The sequence below is a fragment of the Meles meles genome, chromosome 4, assembly GCF_922984935.1.
Source record: "Meles meles chromosome 4, mMelMel3.1 paternal haplotype, whole genome shotgun sequence".
Classification (NCBI taxonomy): Eukaryota; Metazoa; Chordata; class Mammalia; order Carnivora; family Mustelidae; genus Meles; species Meles meles.
Window position 1 is genome coordinate 43,681,747 of NC_060069.1, and position 16,950 is coordinate 43,698,696.

Consider the following 16,950-nt stretch of genomic DNA (forward strand, 5'->3'; position numbering starts at 1 on the left):
CCCACCCCCACTTTATTCCTAATGGTTGGCTTCCATGTGTTTCCTATGCTGGGCTTTGGAGTAAAAGTTGTCTTTAAGTAAAGGAATCCCCCCTCAGATTTATGAGCCTCTGGACTAGTCTCAGTCCTTACTAATAGCTGAGGAAAGGGACGCCCAGAAAGGGTAAGTTACAGGCCCAAGGCCTACTAGCAAGGGAGGGGTGTGGTCTTTTCCCTCCCTGTCTCCAGGGGTCCCTGCTGTATTCTGGAGGCCTGTGACTTGACTTCCAGCCCTGCTCAGGTCTCTGATGCCCCTCCCTCAAGTTCTGAGTGCTCCAGCTTCAGGGCCAGTCCAATATGGGGGGAGGGGTTCCCCCCAACACCTGTAAAATCCACAGATACCCTCTCCCAACACTCACGCACGCCAGCACACTCCTCACCTCCTGGAAGGCTGCAGCCTCACCACTCCCTGGGGGATCCTTCCCTGGTTTGTAGAGACTCAGAGGTTGGGGCTGGGGGCCAGGCACAGGCCCTGGGGTGGCTGGGGGACTGAGCACCGAGGTGCGCATTGGGAAGTGAAGGTTCTGCATAGGCGCCCAGTCAGACCCCACCATTCTCTGTAGCCAGACAGCTTTGGCCATGTACCTAGGGAGCAACAAGTCAGATGGAAGGGTTCGTGGCCCTCCTGGCCCGGTCCCCCTCAGCTTGGGGAGCACACAGCCCAAGGCTTGGCCCTGCAGAGAGCTGGGATCAGCCTCAGCCAGGCTGTAGTGTCCCTCCACCCCCATTCCTTGGGTGAAGAACCCACAAAGGTGAGGAATTGCAGGTTCCAGAGGCTCTCACAATGCCCTGGGGAAAAAACCCCGAAAGAAGAACAAGGAGTATAAGGGCCTGGGAGCTGGGCTAAGGGGCCAGGGGTGATGACCGGGCTTTATCCTGCCACCCCCCCAACCTGAGTCCCAGGAGCCACCGCTCGGGCCCCTGGTCTGCCAACTCACTTGGGTCCCAGCGGTGCACAAATTGTTAAATACCAGTTGCTGGCGCAGCCGTGGTCGAAGGGGTTGTATCCCTGCAGGTATCGGCACTGGAGGGAGGCAAGGGCGGGAAGAGGAACTCAGATCCTGCAGGACTGGGCAGGCAACCCCCTTGGCTCTTCCTGAACCGTCAGCTCAGTTTAGGGTGGCAGCAAGACTCCAAGGGCAGAGAAGCAGAGAGAGGGAGCCCCGGCCTCCTCCAGCCCACCCACCCCTGAGTAGCTCTCTCTAGGCAACCCCCGGCACTGCACCCACTTCTCCTGCCTTCTCAGGGGTCCCCCCCATCACCTGTACCCCTTTTGCAGTATACTCCCTTTTTCTGTTTCTTTTGGCCCCTGCACATCCCCCTGCTACCTCCTTCCAGATATACTTTCCGATCTTCCTTTTGTTGCTAAACTGCTCTGAAGACAGTTCCATGCCCCTCCCCCACCTCCCTACTTTCCCACCACTCATTTTTTTTCCCAAACTGGTGTCAGGGCTGTATTTCACTATCTAGAAGAGCAGTTGCCTGGGGCGCAATCAGATTTCCTTAACAAAATAACTTGGCCCTGGAAGTCTGGGCCAAAGTCCCTGAGCATCTGTACAGCAAAGGTCAAGCCCAAAGGTCAAGTCCTCCCCCGGACACTCTTTAACCAAGTCTTCCCCTTCCCTCCCTCTACCCATCAGCCTTGCCCTCCTCCTCCTCTTCCCCAACACAAGCTGATTCTCATGCTGACTTCAAGAGCCTTCTCTACAAAATGTCCGTCATGACCGAAAGTGGCCCAGGGTCACCTCTGCCCACCACCAGCTCCCCTAAGTCCCATGTCCCTGTCACAATGATGTTGACCTTCAACACTATTCTCCACCAAAAGGAGCCAGGACTCCATGCAGGGCAGGTGACCCTATGGAAGGAAAAGTCCAGACACCACAATGTCCCACTGTTGCCAAAAAACAACACTAACCATAGCGATGCTTTGAGTTCTTGCCTACTTTAATATGTTTAAAGCATTCGAGTAAGGGAAACTGGTATTCTGTCTGCAATTTTAATTAAATGGTTAGAAGAGCTGGGTTATATTTACCATTAGAATTTGAAATTTAGAGAAATAAATTTTGATTTATTAGATATATATGAGGCATACAAACATGTTGACTTGTTCAGTGCGTGAAGGAGGGATAGATAATTGCCTAATGAACTCATCAGAACTTACTAACAAAGGGCAGCCCTTTCCTCTCCCCCAGAAGAGCCTCTCAGATGTGAATGGAATCCAGCAGCTCGGAAGTTCCCTGACTATCCTCTCTCACTGGCTTCAGACCCAGTTCTCCTGCTCCAAATCCATGTCTCGAATGCTCTCCCACTCCACAGGATGGTAACAAAATTGGGCATCTTCTCGCCCCGTCTCCTGCCCCAGCTCCCTTCGTCCTCTGCTCTCTGCCCTTCTTCCCCAGGGATCAGGGCATTAGGCCTTCCTCACTCTCTCGCTCCCTCCCTCCCTCTCTCCCAAAGCAGTATCAGTTCCTTTGGGTACAGATTCCCTCATTTGCTCATAACTGTTCTGGGGCCTCAGCAATGCCCCAGGCACTGCACTGGGCACTGAAGACACACCACCACCAACAAAGCCAGCCTTAACTTTCAGGCTGCTGGTGAGTGATCAGGGCAGCCCAGAGAGGGGTGGGGGAGCAGAGCAGGCAGCCGGTGCCAAGCCCCCAGGGGGCAGGTAGAACAGCAGCAGCCCTGGAAAGCAGAGAGCCGGGACCTGAGAGGCTGGGCAGGGCCACGGTGCGTGGATGTGGGACCACGCTGGTGTGGGAAAAGATGAGTCTTAGGACTGCCACTGGCCACTGAGCATGACGTTAGTGTGACAGTGAGCAGAGGCAGGGCTGCAGTGGGCTGGGGAAGGGGAAAGTGAGCACAGCCAACTCGTTCAGGAAATACTCCTCTGCTGGAGGGGAGAGCGCAGCAGCTGGAAGGGAGGCCTGTGATGTTAAGGATTGTTTGCTTTAAGATCAGAGAGACACGAACATGTGTAAATGATGACGGGAAGGAATGGTAACAACAGCAATGCTCTATTGGGCATTTGCTTGTACCAGGCACTGTTGTATATGTTGTACACAAATCAACCCGTGCTGCTCCCTTTTACAGATGGGGAAACTGAAGCACCAGGTGTCCAAGTGACAGATCCAAGATCTCCCTGCCAATAGAAAGCTGTGGTTTGAATTTATGTACGCTGGCTGCAGAGCTCTTCCTATCAACCCGCAAGCAAGTGGCTGTGGGAGACGTGGTTTGGGGATGGAGGTAGGAAAGGAATGAATGCCTGAAATGGGTTCTGGAGGTAACGGGAAAGAGCCCTGAATGAATGAATCACATTCATTGCAGAGTGCAGTGACTCACAGAGTACAGACCACATGTAGATTTCTTAAGACTGGAGATCATAGTCTGGGAGAACCCCATTCTGAGCAGTGGAGCAAGGAGGCCGTTGGGCTGACTGGGGGCTAGAAGAACCATGGGACGTGGGAAGGGAGAATGCTGCCCTGGAAAGGCTGAAATGATGGTCCAAAGTTGGGGAGAGAAGGCATGCAGACCGCAGGAGGTAATGAGTAAGGGCTAATGGGTAAGAGTGGAGGAGTCACAGGTGGGCTGGGAGCCAAACGGGGGTAGGCCTGAGTGATTGAGTGCTGACTGTAGGGATGGGAGGTGGTGGGCAAGCAGGGTTCCTCTGTCCTTTCAGCTGTCTCCCTGTTTCCAGCCCTCTCTCATCAATGTGGCCAACTACAGCCTTCCTAAAACAACCTTTAGTTGGGGCGCCTGGCTGGCTCAGTCGGAAGAGCATGTGACTCTTGATCACAGAGTCTCAGGGTCGTGAGTTCAAACCCCACATATCATGTGGAGCCTACCTAAGGAAAAAAAAAACAACACCCCAACATTTAGTCAGGTCATTGTTCTGCTAAAGGCATCCTACAGCAAGGATGTTCACTTTTTTTTAAGATTTTATTTATTTATTTGACAGAGATCACAAGTAGGAAGAGAGGCAGGCAGAGAGAGAGGGGGAAGCAGGCTCCCTGCTGAGCAGATAGCACGATGTGGGGCTTGATCCCAGGACCCTGGGATCATGACCTGAGCCCAAGGCAGAGGCTTTAACCCACTGAGCCACCCAGGCACCCCAAGGATGTTCACTTTTATCACTCCTACTCAACACTGTACTGGAAATCCAAGACAGTGCAGTAAGAAGAAAAAAGAAAGCCATCCAAGTTGGACAGGAAGAAATAAAACTGTCCTTATTCATAGATGACATTATTTTCTATGACATGATTTTCTATGTAGAATCAACAAAAAAAGCTATTTGGACAAGTGAATCCAGCAAAATCCAAGATTCAAGACCAATAAACAAAAATCTACTGTAATTTCTTTTTTTTTTAAAGATTTTATTTATTGAATACTGTTACGCTGAAAAAATAAATAAAATGGTAAATATTTAAAAAAAAAGATTTTATTTATTTATTTGACAGAGAGAGATCACAAGTAGGCAGAGAGGCAGGCAGAGAGAGTGAGAGGGAAGCAGTCTCCCCGCCGAGCAGAGAGCCCGATGAGGGACTCGATCCCAGGACCCTGAGATCATGACCTGAGCCGAAGGCAGCGGCTTAAACCACTGAGCCACCCAGGCACCCCTGTAATTTCTTAAAATAATAAATAGAAATGAAATTTTAGAACACATTTATAATAGCACATGAATACTTAGAAAAGATCTAACACAATGTACGCAAGATCTATATACTGAAAACTACTGAACACTGAGGATGGAAATCAAAGAAGTAAATAAACGGAAAGGGGCTCCTGGGTTCAAAAACTCAATATTGTTAAGGTATCAATTTTCCTAATTGACTTATAGGTTCAATGTAATCCAAATAAAAATCCCAGCGATCTTTTTTTTTTCTTTTTGGAAATTAAGCGGATTCTAAAAGTTATATGGCAAATAAAAGGAACTAGGATAACCAAAAGAACTCTGAAAAAGAACAAATCTGGAGAACTGTGTGATTTCAAGACGTAATGCAAACCTAATAATCAAGACAGTGTGGTATTGACAAAAGAATAGGGAGTCCAGAAATACAGCCACAACTATTTAGTCAACTGATTTTTGACAAATGTTCAAAATTAACTCAATGGAAGAAGGATATTCTTTTCAACAAATGGTGCGAGAACAACTTATGCAAAAGTTATAAATCTTGACCCAACACTTGCCTCACATACAAAATTTAACCCAAAATGAATCATAGGCCTCAATATAAAATTCAAAAACTATAAAACTTTTAGAAGAAAATATGGGAAAACCTTTGTGATAATGGGTTAGGCAAAGCTTTCTTTCTTTCTTTCTTTTTTAAAAAGATTTTATTTATTTATTTGACAGAGCGAGAGAGACAACTGGAGAGGGAACACAAGCAGGGGGTTGGGAGAGGGAGAAGCAGGTTTCCCTGCCAAGCAAGGAGCCCATGACCCTGGGATCATGACCTGAGCGGAAGGCAGACGCTTAACAACTGAGCTACCCAGGCCCTCTTAGGCAAAGCTTTCTTAATTACAACACCAAAAGCACGGTGTATAAAAGAAAAAAAACCTACAGCATTTCATCCAAATGTAAAACTTCTCATCTTCGGAAGACACTGTTTAAAAATTGAGATGACAAGCCACAGACTAGGAGAAAATATTTGCAAAACACTTATCTGAATCCCGAGTATATCAAGAATGCATAGAACTCAATAATATCAAAAAAACCCAAATTTTTTTTAAATGAGCAAAAGATTGGAACAGACATTTAATCAAAGATATGCAAGGGATATCCTTCAGTGGGGGAACAGAAAAACAAAAGGTAGTGTATCCACAAGATGCAATAGGACACAGCAATAAAAAGAAAGAAACTACTGGTGTGGGCAGCAGCAGGGACGCTTCGCTAATGCCGAGTAGAAGAAGCCCCCTCAAAAGGCTATGATTCCATGTATACCAATCTCTGGAAAAGGAAAAACTACAGGGATATAAAGATCAGTGGTTGCCAGGGGCTGTGGGCAGGGAGAGAAACTGACTCCAAAAGATGATGAGGGAGTTTTGGGGGGGTGATGGAACTGTTATAAATCTTGACCATGGTGGTGGTTACAGGCCCGGACTGTATGCTTTTCAAAATCCATAGAATTACACTGAGAGAGATGAATTTTACTGTATTTAAGAAAAGGGGGGGGATCCTTTCTTGGCTTCCAGGTTTCCCCTGAACCCAGACTCCATTCTCCACCTGACTTTCTGGGCCTTTTAATTCTGTCCAGTCCCAAGCAGTACACTTCTTTCCCACGGCACCTTCTGCTCCAGCGGGCGCTGTGTCCTCACCATCCTACCCACATCCTATCCACATCACACAGGCTTGCAGGCTTCCTTGCCTTCCTGCGGGCAGCACCCCTCACCTGCACTGCTCTCACCCGCCCCTGCCCCGGTTTTCCGCACGTCCAAAACCAGCGCAAGCCGCGTCCTACTCCGCACGGTGGTCCTCACTGAACTTGAGTCCCTCTGTGAGTCTGTTACTCAACGTAGGGCAGGCCCTTCCTCGTGGCGTTCACCGCTGTCTGGCGGGTGTTATTCTGATTTCAGGGTCCTTTTCCACAGAAGCGCAGGATGTAGCCTTATTCACCTCCTCACCCGTCGCTCAAAATGAAGCCCACGAGGCCTAGCACACAGTAGGCCCCGGAGGCAGTGCACCCGGGAGGGAGGGTGACCCCCGAGCAGCGGAGGATGGAGGTGCATCTAGGTCTAGAAGGGCAACTGAGGCACCTTCGAAGGAGGTCAGCTGGTCAGGGACTGGGCGGTGGACAAGGAGCGTTAAGGGCAGAGGTCCCGAGGCACAAGTTGACCACCCACAACCCTGTATCCTGGCGCCCCGCTCGGCCTCGCGTACCTTGCCCTCGTAGGAGCGCTCGGCCGCGCTCACCGACTTGGCCTGGATCAGCAGCAGCAGGAAGAGCGGCACCAGGAAGCCCACGGCGGGTACAGCCACCAAGATGCTGCACACAGGCTAAGGAGCAGCGCTGCGGGCCCGCCTCCCTGGCCCCGGCCCCGCCCCGACTCCGCCCCAACAGCCCCGCCCTCAACTGCCTCGCCTGCATCCGGCCCCGTCCGCCAGCTCCCAACACTTGGTTCCCCCGTACACCTCAACCCACTCTGCTCTCTAAGGCCGCGTGCAAGGTTAGCACTTCCCACCAAGACCCTGCTGTAGATTCTCGACTCTCCGCAGTCCCTCCTAGCCCCGCCCATCTCCCTGGCCCTACCCGCGCCAGTAGCTCTGCCCCCGTGACCCCGCCCCCGGCCAACCCTAGTGCTCCCCGCTGTTCTCTACGTGGGTACCCGGGGAGGATACGCGATGGCTTTGTCCATGGAGAAGGGCAGGTGGGTCGTGCGCACCAGGAAGATCAGGCAGGTCACCAGCATGGCACCCGAGTAGAGAAATAAGGACAGGACCAGCAGCATGAAGAAGCGGAAGTTGCGGTGACCAATGCAGTTATTGACCCATTTGCAGTGGTGGTCAAAGTCCTGGGTAAGAGGGAGGGGAGCAGGCCTCGAGGACCCGACCTCTGGACCAGTCTCCATCGCCCCCAAATCTGAGGCTTTACCCACCCCCCAACTCCCGTTCCCAAAGGCCACCTGCCCGTGGCCCCTCAAACCAAACTGGGTCTCATCCCTAGGGAGAACCCCAGCCACAAAGTCCCTAGCGCTAGCATTTCTGTCAGAGCGCTGTTAGGTCTCTGTGGCTCACAAGATCACGCATCAAGAGGCCTTTAAGACAAGGCCTGCCTGGTCTGGGGACACATCTTGGTGTAACTGTGGGCTGGACATAGAGTATCTCTGGGCTTCGGTTTCCTACATCCACTGAGCATAGTAATACCCTTGTTCAACCCGTTTCCCAAGGTTGTGAGAACCAGACAAAACAGCACCTTTATAAACCTTTGCAGCTGTGCGCATGACACAGACAAGCACTCAGAGCCCAGGAGACCCAGACAAGAAGAGGACAGGTGAAGCTTTCCCGGCCAGGCCTCCAGCTAGCCTGACGGCCTTGGGCAGCTAGAGTCAGCAAGTCTGGGGTAAGACAGCAGTGTCTTTTTCCCCCTGGCCCGACCAGGCCCAGCACAGGTGTGGATGCCTCTGTGGGTGTCTGCACCTGCGCAGGCAAAGGCCAGCCTCCCTGGGCAGGAGCATGTGCGGAGGAAGTGACCTGCATGAGTGACCCAAAGTGGTTGGGCTTTACTGCCCCTCTTGGCCTTTAGCAGTGCCAGAAGTGGTTTCAGGCTTTTCACTGGCCCCCGTGTGAGGGGGCGGGGGGGGGGGGTTGCGGGTGGGCGAGTCAAGAGAGGCACTCACTTCTACACAGATGTTGCACCAAGGACAGTGGTAGGTCCGGGGCGGGCGGTGGAAGCAGCACTTTTGGCACCACTGCAGGCGGAAGGCCCTGTGGTTCACCCACACCACCTGCACCATCATGGGGCCCTGTTCGTTGGAGCCTGGCATGGGAAGAGGATTGGGCAGCAGCAGGATGCCCTTCCATCAGTCTGCTGCTCCGGGGGGTAGGGAGGCCAGCCCTAGGTCATTACTGGGCTCCAGGAAGTGTGGGGAAGAGGTGGGTGAGGGTTTCCCTCGTCTCCATTGAGCAGACCGCCCAAGCACAGAGAGCCGGGCGTTCAAAGGCAAGGTAAGTTTCCAGCCAGAAGTGTTCTGTGAGGATTCAGCCCTTTGAAACTGTGACTGGTGCTTTAATGGAGGGAGAACTGAGTGGTTTCAAAGAGCTGGCTTCTCTTCCTGGCCTGCCTGGGCCCTCCCACACAAGGTGGCTGGAAAACCTCCAGACACTTGTTTTTCCACGTCTCCCTGGCTGGAACAATGAACTGCCAGAGGCACTTGAGGGGCAAATGAGGAGGTACGGTGAAAAGGTCCTGAGGCCCGAAGAGGGGAGACGGGAGGGCCCTTCAGGAGGGGCTGCCTTCTTCTCCCAGGGGCCAGCGTCTCACCTTGATGCAAGATGCCGGGGTCTGAGAAATTGAGCGAAACCAGACTGAAGATGGTGAGGACACAGAGAAGGCCTGTGACGAGGGGAAAGGCCCACTCCCCGTTCTGGGCCAGCCACCTGCAACTGAACCAGAGCAGACCTTGGCCCTGATCCGCAGTGGCCTGAAGCTCCTCCCGAGACCCACCGATCCTGTCTACTTGGTCAGAACCCAAACAACTTGAACCCCACTCTAAATCTCCTGGCTCATGACAGATCGTTAGTGACTCCACAAAATGTCACCCAGTGTTGTAAGCGACCTGCAGCTCCCAGAGGCACCAAGCGCTGTACTGCCTGTGTGTTTGCACATTCGGTTCCCTGGGCCCGGACTATCCTCCCTCCTCTAACCCCTCTTGGGCATTTCCGCTGCCTCTGCACTGTCATTATCTGTGTTCCTTTCTGTCTCTGTAGGAAACCCGCAGCTTGTGTGGGAGGGAGACTCACGGGAATGCAAAGAAGAGGCCACTGAAAACCACCAGCAGCACGACATTGAAGGCAGCAAACAGGCTGGGGAGGATCCATGGAAGAGGAGCCTGAGGCGGGGGATGGGGCCCCTTCATGAGGGGCATGGCGTCCTTCAAGAGCGGCATGGTTGGACCTCCCGTGCCGGCAGGGGAGATCAGAGCCACTAGGCTCCCTCGCCCCTGCTGGCTCCAGGAGCCGCATGGCCACAGCAGCCTCGGAAGCCCCAGCCCAGGGTGGAAGGAAAGAAGTCCCAGTGTGACATCACAGAGGTTGAGAAGGATGGAGGCCAGCGGCGCCCCAGCAGAACTGTCTGTGGCCTGTGACAGGCACCGCCCACAGCAAACCCACCTCCCACCCCTGCCCCATGCTTGTGCCAGGGACTGAGTGTTCCTGCCCCTGTGAGGTTGGCTTTGAGACGACATGAGAATAGAGAAACGTGTGAGGAGAAGGTGGGCGATTCTGATCATCCTCTCAGGCTCGAGGCTAATCGGAGTAGACAGTGTCCATCGTACGTGCTATCTCCATTTTCTTCTTTCTGTTATTACAAAATTCCACTTTCGGCGGGGGAGGGGCAGCTAAATAATTTCCCAGCTTCCCTCATTTCCAGAGTTGGCTTCATGACACAATTCTGGTCAAAGAGATGTAAGTGGATGTCTGCTGAGGATTTCTAGAAAAGCTTAGCTCAGTCCCTTTCTTCTGGTCTTGAGGCTGGATGTTCTGGCTGAAGGTATCCTCTTGGCCCCATTGGGCAGCATGGCGACATGCTACACAGAACGGCGCTGACATTGTTGAGTCACTGCCCAGACCTGAACTAGGCTCCCTCTGATCTTTATTATGTGAGAAGATAACTGAGTTTCCTGTTAACGTGCAGCCGACATTTGTCATTTGTTTTAGCTGTGGAGCATCTGAACCCCTCTGTGCACAGAGGACACCCTGCACTGTGCCTCTTCATTAAGGGCAAAGACCATTCCCCATCCCAACTGGAGCTACAACTGCCAGAAACTCACATTCAAAGCCTCTCCTGCCGTGAGGGCATAGCTCTATGACCCAGCGCCACCAATTAGCCTCAGAACTGCCACCAATCAAGTGGGAGTCTTCTGCGCATATTTTCAGAGTTCCTGTGTGTTGAATGGCCATTTAAAATGTCACTTTAATTCCAACAGTGATTGGTTCTTCTTCAAAAAGTAATTCCAGGGCGCCTGGGTGGCTCAGTGGGTTAAGCCGCTGCCTTCCGCTCAGGTCATGATCTCAGGGTCCTGGGATTGAGTCGGACTCTCTGCTCAGCAGGGAGCCTGCTTCCCCACTCTCTCTCTCTGCCTGCCTCTCTGGCTACTTGTGATCTCTCTTTGTCAAATAAATAAATAAAATCTTTAAAAAAAAAAAAAGTAATTCCGGGGGCGCCTGGGTGGCACTGTTGGTTCAGCATCTGGCTCTTCGTTCCCACATCCGGCTCTGCTGAGCATGAAGTCGGCTTGCGATTCTCTTTCCCTCTCCCCTTGCCCCCTCCTGCTTCAGGCTCTCTCCTCTCTCTCTCAAATAAGTAAATAAATCTTTTTTTTTAAAGATTTTATTTATTTATCTGACAGCCAGAGATCACAAGTAGGCAGAGAGGCAGGCAGAGAGAGAGGAAGGGAAGCAGGCTCCCTGCTGAGCAGAGAGCCCGCCCCGATGCCCGATGCGGGGCTCCATCCAGGACTCTGGGATCATGACCTGAGCCGAAGGCAGAGGCTTTAACCCACTGAGCCACCCAGGCGCCCCAAGTAAATAAATCTTTAAAAAAAATGTAATTCCAAAAGTCCTACTTTGAATTGTACTAAATGAACTGGAACATTTTGAGGAAATTAATTTGATTAAAATCAGAGCAATCCACAATTACTGTTACTTATATTTTCTTCTCTATACAGTTTTTCTACATGACATTCAAATTAATGGGTTAAAATCGGTGTTGTAAGTAAGAATACGATCTTACAAGGGGCTCTTGGGCTGGCTCAGTCAAAAGAGCATGCAACTCTTGATCTCAGGGTCATGAGTTTGGGTCCCACCTGGGATGTAGAGATTATTTAAATAAATACAACATTTTAAAAAATACTATATTTGATTGTATTTCAAATATTAAGGTTTAGGGCACCCTTTTAGGGCTTCTTTCTCAGCAGGGAGCCTGCTTCTCCCTCTGCCTGCTGCTCCCCCGCTTGTGTGCACGCGTTCTCTCTGACAAATAAATAAAATCTTTTTTAAAAATTAAGGTTTAAAGTTTTAGAAATTTTAATTTGTCATAATTTAATATAACTATATATGTATGCACATTTAAAATTACTACATATCGATACATATTAAAGTTAGTTAATTTTGGGAGGTGCCTAGGTGGCTCAGTCGGTTAAGTGTCTGGCTTCAGCTCAAGTCATGACCCCAGGGTTCTGGGACTGAGTTCCACCTTGGGCTCCCTGCTCAGTAGAGAGCCTGCTTCTCCCTCTTCCTCTGCCCCTCCCTACTGCTTGTAATCTCTCTCTCTCTCAAAAAAATAAACAAAATCTTTTAAAAAAATCAAAAATAAATTAATTTTTCCTTTTTGTTCTTTCTTTAAAGATTTTATTTATTGATTTGACAGAGAGAGAGATCACAATAGGCAGAGCAGCAGGCAAAGAGAGAGGGGGAAGCAGGCTCCCCGCTGAGCAGAGAGCCAGATTCGGGACTCGATCCCAGGACCCTGAGATCATGACCCAAGCTGAAGGCAGAGGCTTAACCTACGGAGCCACCCAGGCGCCCCTAAAATTAATTTTTTAATGGTATATCTACAATAGGAGAAAATTGGTAGCTTGGAATAGAAATGATTGCATAACAGTCTGTTTTCAGCATGATGCAGTAAAAAGTTATTATTTGCTTTCTGCCAAATTTACTCAGTGATAGAGAATCATGATCTCGCCTAACCTAAATGAATAATCTCATGGGGTCTATTCACGTACATACTTTTTTGTTGTTTGGGGAAATAAGCAAATAAATAGGATGATAGGAAATTCTTTACTTCTTAAAAAAAAAACTGAAAATGTGTTGTGCCTGGGTGGCTCAGTTGTTAAGCATCTGCCTTTGGCTCAGATCATGATCCTGGGGTCCTGGGATTAAACCCTGCATCTGGCTCCCTGCTCCGCAGGAAGCCGCCTTCTCCCTCTCCCACTCCCCCTACCTGTGTCTCCTCTCCCACTGTCTCTCTCTCTCTGTGTCAAATAAATAAATAAAATCTTTTTAAAAAATCATTTTAAAATAAAAACCTGAAAACGCTGAGCATTAGTTATGTTACCTTCTGCTCTGTCATGTAAATGGCTGTTAGTCTGATTAATAATACAACAGACAGGGGCACCTGGGTGGCTCAGTGGGTTAAAGCCTCTGCCTTTGGCTCAGGCAGGGAGCCTGCTTCCCCCCTCCCTCCTAGCCTGCCTCTCTGCCTACTTGTGATCTCTGTCAAATAAACAAATAAAATCTTTAAAAAAAAAATAATACAACAGACTCCTGTACTTTCACATAGCAACAATTCTCCCTGATGTTGCTATTCTCTGATGCTGGGGCCCAACTTCAGAAAAATAAATTTGACCTTGTGTCTTTTTGACTGCAAGTTGACACCAAAGGCTTCCTCTGCCCCCTCATGACCTGTGACATGGCACAGGCAAGCCTGGAAGGTTGTTAGCGTAGAGATACGATAAACATGCCCCACATTTTCTTCTGTGCTCAACAGTATGGTGAGAGCTGCCCTATATACTGGGACAACATTGTGGGGTAAGATCATAAATTTAAAAAAAGGATTTAATCTCCTGTTCATATAAGTAAAAGTTTACCAATATGAATATGTTTCTCAGTAATTTGGACACTCTTGCAGAGTGGGTAAAAGTACATTCAAATTCCAGTGCAAAGCCCAGCCCAGACTGTCAACAAATTGGCTTCTGAGAACATTTTATTCCTTGGTTCTATTTTTATTTTTTATTAATTTTTTAAAGATTGTATTTATGGATTTGAAAGAGAGACAGCACAAGTGGGGGAGAGGGAGAAACAGGAAGCCCGACTCTGGAACCATGACCTGAGCTGAAGGCAGATGTTTAACTGACTGAGCCATCCCGGCGCCCTTATTCCTCGGTCACCTATGTCACACGTATGTCAACTGGCAGCTAATTTGGCACACACCTTATGTAACAGATTGGTCAGTGTTTCCACTTTTCACTAATTCATTTGTCTCTTCGGGTTAATTACCAGTGAGTCTTCACAGAATAATTATGGGGACCTCACCCCAACAGAGATTCCACTCTCCTCCATTCTGATAATGTTCACTGCTGTAACAAGTGAAAGTGTCTTGTCATCAACATACAGTTTCTCTGCTCCTTTCCTTTTTGTCTGCAAGTCCCTGCTGGAAGCTGCAGACCAGAGATCTTGTCTTCTGGAAGAAACGTCAAAGGAGGACAGAAAGGGCTGTGGGGAATAGACATGGCTACAGACTGCCTTAGAATAAGCTCAGGCGACCCCCCGCATGGACAGCTCACTGTCAGAGTCATTCCATGGATTCCTTCTTCCAAAAACCGACTTTTCCCCCAGTGCTGTTCTTCCAGTAATCAGGATTGTCATTCGCCCTATTGTTCAGCTCAAACCCACGGAGTCTCCTGACTCCTGTCTTTACCTCTTATCCCACATCCCATCCACCAGCTCTGCCATCTAAAGAGAATCTCACAAGTCCAAGCCACCCCACACTCTTGGTTGGATATTGCAGTAGCATCCTAACTGACCCGGGCCTCTTCTGCCCTTGACCTTTCATAGACTCTGTTCCAAAGAGTAGCCCCAATTCTTTTAGAATTTAGATCACGGCCTCTGGTCAGGAACCCCCAACTCCTGCCTTCCTTACTCAAAGTCCAAAGTCCTTATTGTGGCCTTCAAGGCCCTCCCTGACCTGGCTCCTCTGACTTTCTGATCTCATTTCCTAACAGTCAGCCCCTTGCTCAGGCACGCTGGCCTCTGTGCTCTTCCCCAAATACACCTGGCACACTCCAGTCCTGGGTCCTTGGCACTTCTTCTCCTGTTCCCTGGAATTTTTTGCTACATATACTCGCTGAGTTTGCTTCCTCACCTCGAAGAGTGCTTTGTTCACATGGTGCCTCTGTGTCCTCCAGATGCCTGCACCTCCCCTGGTTTCCTCGGAATACACACCTCATGGGTAGATTTCAGGTCGATAAATGTGAATACTTAAAACATCTTTTGCATAATTTGCAAGATGCTTTCCAGAAGGTTTATAAATGTTTACACTGCTGTTATGAGTATAACCATATTATAATACAAACACTATAATTAAATATTAAAGTAATTTCTCAGATTTTTTTTAAAGATTTTATTTATTTGACAGAGAGAGATCACAAGTAGGCAGAGAGGCAGGCAGAGAGGGTGAAAGGGAAGCAGGCTCCCCGCCCAGCAGAGAGCCCGATGCGGAACTCGATCCCAGGACCCTGAGACCATGACCTGAGCCGAAGGCAGCGGCTTAAACCACTGAGCCACCCAGGCGCCCCAATTTCTCAGATTTTATAAATGGCAAATGACACCTTGATATTTTCATTTATATCTCCTTAAACCACTTATGACATTAAGAAAGGAAGATTTTCCAAGATGTCAGAGGAGTAGGAGACCTTACTTTTGTCCCAGGAGTTCAGAGATAGCTATCAAATCATTCTGAACACCTGTGAACTCAACCAAAGAGCTAAGAATGCTATATTTCTACAAATAGAAAAGTGACCACTTTCTGCAAGGTAGGAGAATGACAGGATGGAAAAACTCACCCCAAAAAAGAGAAGAGGCAGTACAATTAATAAGATTGAAAACCCCCTGGCCAGACTTATCAAAAAGAAAAGAGAAAGGACCCAAATAAGTAAAATCATGAATGATACAAGAGAGATCACAACCAACACCAACGAAATACAGTTACAAGAACATATTATGAGCAACTGTATGTCAACAAATTAGGCAATCTGGAAGAAATGGATGCATTCCTAGTAATGTATAAGCTACCAAAACTGAAATAGGAAGACATAGAAAACCTGAACAGACCTATAACTAGCAGGAAATTGAAGCAGTCATCAAAAACCTCCCAACAGGGGCTCCTGGGTGGCTCAGTGGGTTAAAGCCTCTGCCTTCAGCTCAGGTCATGATCTCAGGGTCCTGGGATCTAGCCCCACATCGGGCTCTCTGCTCAGCAGGAAGCCTGCTTCCTCCTCTCTCTCTGCCTGCTTGTGATCTCCGTCTGTCAAATAAATAAATAAAATCTTAAAAAAAAAAAAAAAACTCCCAACAAACAAGAGCCCAGGGCCAGACAACTTCCCAGGGGAATTCTACCAAACATTTTTTTTTTAAGGTTTTATTTATTTATTTGGCAGAGAGAGCTCATAAGTAGACAGAGAGCTCACAAGTAGACAGAGAGGCAGGCAGAGAGAGAGGAAGGGAAGCAGGCTCCCTGCTAAGCAGAGAGCCCAATGTGGGGCTTGATCCCAGGACCCTGGGATCATGACCTGAGTCGAAAGCAGAGCCACCCAGGTGCCCCTCTACCAAACATTTAAAGAAGAATTGTTACCTTCTCTTCTGAAGCTGTTTCAAAAAATGGAAATGGAAGGAAAACTTCCAACTCCTTCTATGAGGCCAGCATTATCTTTACCCCAAAGCCAGACAAAGACCCCACCAAAAAGGAGAATTACAGACCAGTATCCTTGATGAACACAGATGCGAAAATTCTCACAAGATACTAGCTAATAGGATCCAACAGTACATTAAAAGGATTATTCACCACGACCAAGTGGGATTTATTCCTGGGATGCAAGGTTGATGCAACATGTGGAAATCAATGTGATATGATACATTAATAAAAGAACAAGAACCATATGATACTCTCAGTTCATGCTGAAAAAGCACTTGACAAAGTACAGCATCCTTTCTTGATTAAAACTCTCCACAGTGTAGGGATAGAGGAAACATATCTCAATATCATAAAAACTATATACGAAAAGCCCACAGCCCATTCTCAGTGGGGAAAAACTGAGATCTTTTCCCCTAAGGTCAGGAACAAAACAGGGATGTTTACCAACACCACTGTTGTTCAACATAGTACTAGAAGTCCTAGCCTCAGTGATCAACAAAAGAAATAAAAGGCATCCGAATCAGTAAAGAAGAAGACAAACTCTCACTCTTTGCAGATGATATGATACTCTATGTGGAAAACCCAAAAGACTCCACTCCAAAACTGCTAGAACTCATACAGGAATTCAGCCAAGTGGCAGGATATAAAATCACTGCACAGAGAGGCGCCTGGGTGGCTCAGTGGGTTAAGGCCTCTGCTTTTGGCTCAGGTCATGGTCTCAGGGTCCTGGGATCGGACCCCACATTGGGCTCTCTGCTCAGCGGGGAGCCTGCTTCCCCCTCTCTTTC

General features: G+C 48.9%; 1 protein-coding gene across 1 annotated transcript; it reads right to left on the reverse strand.

Annotated features, from left to right (window-relative positions):
• Positions 1-437: 437 nt before the first annotated feature.
• Positions 438-9,905, reverse strand: ZDHHC19 (zinc finger DHHC-type palmitoyltransferase 19). Its single transcript, XM_046002878.1, is given in 8 exon segments — positions 438-497; positions 500-623; positions 977-1,062; positions 6,916-7,021; positions 7,375-7,547; positions 8,373-8,512; positions 9,017-9,138; positions 9,496-9,905. Coding segments are annotated over 8 exon segments (957 nt in total). The 5' UTR covers positions 9,642-9,905.
• Between the last annotated feature and the right edge of the window lie 7,045 nt (positions 9,906-16,950).